At 36.1% G+C, this 7,226-nt stretch overlaps 1 protein-coding gene across 1 annotated transcript; it reads left to right on the top strand.

The window, feature by feature from the left end:
- Window positions 1–2,446: 2,446 nt before the first annotated feature.
- Window positions 2,447–7,021, top strand: LOC100366780 (serine/arginine-rich splicing factor x16-like). The gene is made up of 5 exons (XM_002740546.3): window positions 2,447–2,507; window positions 3,001–3,214; window positions 4,123–4,368; window positions 6,046–6,123; window positions 6,667–7,021. The coding sequence occupies exons 2-5, from the start codon at window positions 3,006–3,008 to the stop codon at window positions 6,671–6,673; spliced, it is 540 nt and encodes a 179-aa protein (XP_002740592.1). The 5' UTR covers window positions 2,447–2,507; window positions 3,001–3,005; the 3' UTR covers window positions 6,674–7,021.
- The last annotated feature ends 205 nt before the right edge of the window (window positions 7,022–7,226 follow it).

Genomic DNA, 7,226 nt, shown 5'->3' with positions numbered 1-7,226 from the left:
GGTATATTTATCACAGACAGTAGGGCAATTGTCACATTTAGTGCTCCAAGAAAATATTCTCTGTCCATGTGTATTTATATAAATAAATGCAGTTTCTTTGGCTTGAATAACGATCACTGGCTTCGTACATACAGGTATACTGGTTTACCTGTTTCTAGTTGAAATATAGCCAATCTTATTAACCAAGACAGTTGGACATTTGCCACATGTCACAACACTCATTTCCAAGTGCCATAGCTTGAAACAAGTAGTCAGCTTTAGTTTATATGGACATGGTAAATGGCAAACTAGATGGTCAGAAAGTAATAAAAATAATCACAGCTTTACTCCACCCACCCCACTATGAAGTAAAAGGCTGTTTATAAGGCCATGTATGATGGTTTCATTTTTCTTATGGAAAACAATTTTAATTAAAAACTTCTATGCTCCTGTACCCAACCGTGGGGGTTCATCACACTAAACAACAGGTGTCACTATTACTAAGATAAATGTACTTTTTTTTCATTAAAATTACTGATATATATATACATGTACATGTTATTTTTTACTTCTGTATACGAAGCACACAATGGGAGTCTTTGCAGTTACCCTGTCTGTGTGTGTGTGTGTGTGTGTGTGTGTGTGTGTGTGTGTGTGTGTGTGTGTGTGTGACTGCTCCATGGGTATCTGTCGCATACGACTTATTTACCACTTCCGTGTCACTGAGAATGTTCTAGAACCGTACTGTGTCTGGGTGGATTCTGGAATATTCTATATTTTTTAGAAAATGGTTGAATAGGTAATAGAACACTGTAGGAGGCAATAGAAGGTAATGGAACATTCTAGAAATGTGTAGTAAGTTCCAGGCTCAATATGTATGCTGATGTAATGGTCTATTTATTGACAGTGGGGGTATATATAGGGGAGTTGTTCAGCACTGAGTTCAGATCGGAGATCTCGTTGAATTGTATTGGAGTTTAAGTATCTAGTTATTGGAGTAGTGGAGTTTTACCGCGTTATTGTACTTGATGTTTGCAGAGTATAATAATACCAGTACCAGTTGAAACCTCATCTGTTGGCTCCGTGCTCGTATTTTATCATCGCCGCCAGGGAAGTCTTTCTGTTACTGTTGCCATTTTGGTATTTGAACCATCACACCTGTACTATACCAATTACGGTAATATTATGTTGCGTATGACAGTATCTGAAGAACCTGATCAGTTTGGGTTCAAATATTGTTCATATTATTTATCTAATAATGATAAATTTATCCTTGTCTTTCCCACTTGTATCTCAACTAGTCATATATGTATATATGTGCCCGGGACTATGCACAGACCTGATTAGTTTAGGGTGCATACTAATTACCTAATTTGCATAATAATCATAGATGCTTTGAGTTAATGCACAGACGTGATTAGTTTATGTTGATAACCATGCATATTGATTACTGTGGAATATTTTCGCTGGAATTAATTTTCGCTGAAAATGTTTTTGGGCGTTTTGTATGGAATTTATTTTACACTGATTTTTGATGAGTTTAATGTGAAATATAGAAAATAAAGTATATTCGCTGGATTTTATTTTCACGGAATCATTCCTTCAGCGAAAATAAAGTATTTTACAGTACCAGAGGTACATTACTTGGGGTTTGTAACTACGGTGACATGATACAAAGATCCCGTCACAATCTCGCTCTCGCATAAGCGTTCCAACTCAGAAAAAATACGAATGCGCATGCCCGAGGTAACTCGGATATTGGGATGTCCAGGTGGATCAAAATAGCTGCCCACGATATGACGGATTACGAGAACTATATTTTCTGTACATTTTCGATGTATTACATTTTTCACTATGATAGTGACAAGAAAAGTTTATTTTTTTCATTACAAACCTTGAACATTGATATGCGTCATGTCAGAAGGTCGTAGCCTCAGTCTCGCTATCTACGAGAAGAAACTTGAATGGGATCTTGACAAGATGTCACCATACAGTACTATGCGAGTTGCAAACCCCAAGTAATGTACCTCTGACAGTACCTATTTTTTATTACTTTAGCCAATTTCTGATATCTCAAAAGAATGAAATTTAGATTGAACTTATGGTAGAGGTGCTCTGGAATAACTGCTAACAACAGATGTACACAAGGAAGTTCCTTTTAAGCTTTCTTAAATTCACTAACAAACAATTCTGCATAATTATTAGGTCAGTAAGTAAACTTATATTAATCTGGCAGAATGCCAATTTCACAAGTTAAACTTTTATTCATGAAGACATATGTGATCAATTACTATGTGAACTAAGTATTACAGCCCAATGTTGCTTAATGACTCTTGATAAACGAATATAAGGCTATTATTGTCGACTTGATGACTATTCTAAAAGTATTAACTAAAATTTAAGAACATGACGAAATCTGTATTATGCATAGTTGAGGGCGCTGTAACTCAAGAGTGAGACCTCTATCGGTATTTTTGTGAGACTTTTTTCACAGCATTTTATTTTTGAGCTGAGACGACGAAAGCAAGGTTTGTAAGAAAAATCGTTTCAAATATCCAACGACGTGAATATATTTACACGTTATCGTTTTCTTGTTGTTTATAAGTATTGTATTTGATCCATATAACCTCACAACAGCGTTACGAGACGTAGAATTTTCAGAGCGTATTTTTTTTTAAATATTCTATGTCACGCATGTCATGCGAAATAATGGCGGCGCCATCGTCACTGTAATTTTCAGCTTTAAACACACGCCCTAAGCCCCAGTCGTATATTTTGCACTTATTCTTTTAAATATTCACATCGTGTTTTGATATGTACGTGTTTATAACTAGATTTGACTCTCGGTGTCCCTTAATATTCGGTTTGCTTTTTTTTTCGTAGAACAATGAAAACACAATTTGTTGTCCAGAAATCTGCAATGGCGGCAGGGCTCTACTCATTCAACACTGGCAATGTTTTAATTCACGTACTCTGTTGGTGTAGACAGAGTGGGTTTAATCATGTTGTTTCCTCGAACAGGAAACATGTCCTTCAGAGATGCCTGCCCCTTGGACTGCAAAGTATATGTCGGCGAACTTGGAACGAACGGGACTAGGCACGAATTAGAGAAGGCGTTCAGCTACTATGGTCCATTGCGTAATGTGTGGGTTTCCAGAAACCCTCCCGGTTTTGCTTTTATAGAGTTTGAAGATGCAAGAGATGCGAGTGATGCCATAAGGGGGCTGGATAAAAGGTGGGAAACAAAGGAATTGGCAAAAAATACACGTTTTATTTCAAGACGTATATTATTTATATCTTGGAGTCGTAGCAGCATGAAGCTGAAAAAAATCAGTCTAACAAATCTTTATTTTGTTACTGATAGCGTTCATCTGATCTCCTTTGTTTCAATTTGCCTTTTTTTTCAATGTGTTTGAATAAATTAAAGTGAGGTATTATTTACCATCAAATGTTAAGATCATGAATGGTTAATGAGAAATTGTAGAATATGAATTTAAGTGAGCCTTTTAAATTAAGCTAGATTTATAGATACCAAGTTAGGAGGCTTTGTCTTGGAAGGCCAGTTACATTCTCACAGTCGGAGCTACGTCGCGATCCCCCCAAACGTTGCCAGGACCAATCACAAACAAGAAAAGACAATGAATTTTCGGATTAACACCTCTGTTTTCCCCCAAGCTAACCAAATTTCCTCCTAGCTAACGGAAAAATCTTTTGTCTTCTACTGACTTCCTGTTCCGGTCAGTCTGTGAGAATTGTGTACCAGTAGATATGTTTGTGGAAGTGACTAGACCATATAGTATACTCAAAATAAAATAAAAAAAAGTAAACACTGCAAGCTTCCTAGATTAGTTACGTTTCATGTGAACCCAAACCAGAATTGGAACTGGGTTCAGTTTTGTTTAGGCAAACACTGTTGATTTTCGGTCACGATAATCGTAAGCAAGTTCTACTGACAATAAAGCTCCAACAGTGAATCGTCTACATATTTACTTGGGAACCAGCGACTGTTTATTGTATTTAGTAAGCTGCTCTCTCTGGGTTTGCACAAGTATAAATAGACAAGGGGGTATGACTACACCATTTTGTGTACATGTCTCACTCTATTGTAATAAACTCATTTTATTTTGTTAAATTCTGTTGTAGAAGAGTATGTGGAGTTGAAGTAAGAGTTGAGCTATCCTCTGGTAAAAGCCGTAGGGGAGGTGGTGGTGGTGGAAGGGGAGGGGGACGTCCACCGCAGCGCAGATCCTTCTCTGAAGAACGTTGCTACGAATGTGGGAAGCACGGACATTTTGCCAGGGATTGTTATTCTAACCGTGGAGGTGGTGGCGGCGGCGGTGGTGGCGGCGGCAGTAGCAGCAGCAGAGGATACTCTAACAGAAGATCACCGTAAGCATTAATAAAAGGGTTATCAATTTTGCATGATATTCAGTTTGAGACTGAAGGATTCAGTTGCACAGATATTTTGACCAGCCTGGCCTGCCCACGATTTCTTATGAAACTAGTCTTATCGGGTGAGTAGGATAATACAGCATAACATCTTGTCAAGGGTAGATGTGAGCCATAATTAGTTTAGGTCAGTCTTGTCCAAAATCAGAAATTTAAAGATATCACATGCAGATGACAAATGGTTACTAAGGATATCTTTGTGCTTTGTATGCTGCAAATCAAGGTCTGTTCTTTGACTGAGTCATTCCTGTTAGCCAAGTTTGATTACCAACACAACTCCCCTTGCATATCATTAACTTAGTCTCTTTTAAAAATAATCCAATTACATAGATTATTTTATTTTTCCAGTTTTAGTTTCCGGCAAGATCAATTTATCTACAGTATTCAACATTTTACGCAATGCAAATGTTTCAATTTTATTGATAAATTCAGACTTTATACAAATATGTATGTATGACAGTGCCTTCAGTTCAGCTTCAGATGATTTCTCTCAACAAAGTCGTTGTTCCTGACTGAGATGGAACATTTCATCATTCTTGGAAGAGGCTGACAATTTAGGCGATGACTGCACATTTTATGCATTCAACATATTTGTTTTACACAGCTTTGAAATTTATTAATTGAATTGTTACAGGCTGTCGGCTAGTAAGCTTGTCTGCTAGTTCTATCGGCATGTGATCATGGTGCAGACAAGTGATCGGTCATGATGAGTTCATCATATGGCATCCTGAATCCGGAGTCCAGGCCTTGTTCTTCCCAGCACATCACACGTCTTTTGCAAAATGCTCATCCTGTCAACAGCTGAGCTGAGGGGCAGAGTCACTTCTATGTCTACTCTTCATTTTCAGTGAGCCTTGAGTCAGTCGGTCATTTCATCACCCCAAAGCCTGGGTCAGTATGTAAAAAGTCAGCTTTGATTCACTTGGTCAATTTATAGCCCTGGTCAGAATCAAGGTTTTTGCAAAGGTTTCACCTGCATTTTATACTGCATGCACCAGAAATACATGTACATGTTTACTTAAATTGTAAAATAAAATAACAAATCAAGAATTGTGAATTTGAGTGGGAACTAAGGTTTCAAATTTCATACATTGGTCTTTTGATAAAAGTTACACAATTAGTATGTATTTAGTAGTTTGTTGTTGGAATGTACACTTCTCAGGGCTTGAAATAACTATGCCTCGAGGGAGTGTCTGGTATTCTATCATTTGTTTTAGTGTCGTTTTGGTATGTTTAAAACCATGCATTGAAATGTGAATCAAAATAAATTTCATTATTGGTGGTGTTAGCCATCCATATCTTGTTGATTTGTTTCAAACAGAAACTGATATATTAAGATAAAACTATAGATTCTTTTAAATTTCCCAAACAGTCTTGTTGGACTGCTACTTTCGAGAAATTTGTCGTTCAGTTTGCCTTGGGACTACTAGTAATTTCAAGCCCTCCTACTAATTTGAAAACAACATTGTTCGCATACTTACTGACACATTGTTGTATGTGAATTACACAGGTAGAGTTGATTGATTCATTACGTATATTCTGTATTTAGGTCTCGTTGCTGGTTACTGTCGTGTGTTATTCACTCGTAACCAATAATTGTATCTGCCTGTCTTTTAGGTCTCGCTCTCGTTCCCGTTCACCATACAGGAAGCCATATAACAACAAAAGTCGCAGCAAAAGCCCAAGCCCAAGTCGGTATGTTGAATGTGTTTCATTTATTGGCGAGTATTTTGATATAGCTTTATTTGATCACTGTAAAATAATCTATTTTAGCTGTAATTAATTGTCGTTAAGGCGTTTTGTGTGGAATTTATTTTCACTGATTTTATTTATTTTCACTGAGTTAAGTGTTAAATATAAGAAAAAGGGTATATTCGTTCATTCAGCAAAAAAAAATCTGAACTTTCCATAATGGATTCGTTCATTTCAAATGGTCGATATATTAATGTAGGTGCAAAAAAAAATAAAAGCTAAAATGCTATGCTGTGAATCATTTTTATTTCCCAAACAAATATGAACAATATGCTGCAATGAAATCTACTTCATGATCCAGGGAAAGCAGTGCAGAAAGAAGAAACTACACAATTGCATATTAAAAGGGCAATTACTCTTCTCTCAACATATATAGAGCACAATTAAATTAACAGTTTGATAAGTTACATTTGAAACTATTACAACTGCGCTATATATTAAATGGTATAAATAATTATTTGTGTTGAATTTTCTTTGTTCTTACAGTGATTGATTGATTGGAGTTGTATGGGAAGTAGAAAGAAAAGTCAAGACAAACCAACTTTTTCTGATGTTACATTTCGTGTAATGTCATTTATTGAAGTTTATTAACCCATTAAAAGAGGTTGAAAAGAAAAAAATTTCGAAAATTTGCTTTAACCAGTTTGAATTCATTCAGAAAAAATATTAAAGAACCGTGAATGCCTGAATTCCTGTTACTTGAGATATTATGGGCATGTCCCTTCGATTTAAATGTTAAAAACTGACAAGGGTTTAATTTGTCAGTGTACTACCATGAAGAAGTTGTAATTTTGCTTTGTGCTTCACTCGGTATAAAATGTTCATCGGTTACCCAACTGTACTTTATCATTTTCCTTCCTGAAGATTGCTTTATTTCATGGAGTTTATTTTAACTGTGGGAGTAGAAACTTACTGAAAATTGTTCCTATGTTTGGATGTAGCAAATCAACTGAAATTGTTTTCACTAAACATGAATGATGCTTGTATTTACATTGTCTTGCAATCTTAGACATGTAACTTCCGCAGTTAACATACATTTGGCTTCA

The sequence above is a fragment of the Saccoglossus kowalevskii genome, chromosome 1 (genome assembly GCF_978046115.1).
Source record: "Saccoglossus kowalevskii chromosome 1, keSacKowa6.1, whole genome shotgun sequence".
NCBI classification, from domain to species: Eukaryota; Metazoa; Hemichordata; class Enteropneusta; family Harrimaniidae; genus Saccoglossus; species Saccoglossus kowalevskii.
The sequence above is the reverse complement of the archived record's forward strand: the minus strand, read 5'-3'. Positions and strand labels throughout refer to the sequence as shown.

What these genes read in the sequence shown, in the direction of transcription:
- LOC100366780 (XM_002740546.3), top strand. Translation starts at nt 3,006, where the DNA reads ATGTCCTTCAGAGATGCCTGCCCCTTGGACTGCAAAGTATATGTCGGC. An exon ending in ATAAGGGGGCTGGATAAAAG is followed by an intron (nt 3,215 to 4,122) that starts GTGGGAAACAAA and finishes ATTCTGTTGTAG; the next exon opens with AAGAGTATGTGGAGTTGAAG. An exon ending in TACTCTAACAGAAGATCACC is followed by an intron (nt 4,369 to 6,045) that starts GTAAGCATTAAT and finishes CCTGTCTTTTAG; the next exon opens with GTCTCGCTCTCGTTCCCGTT.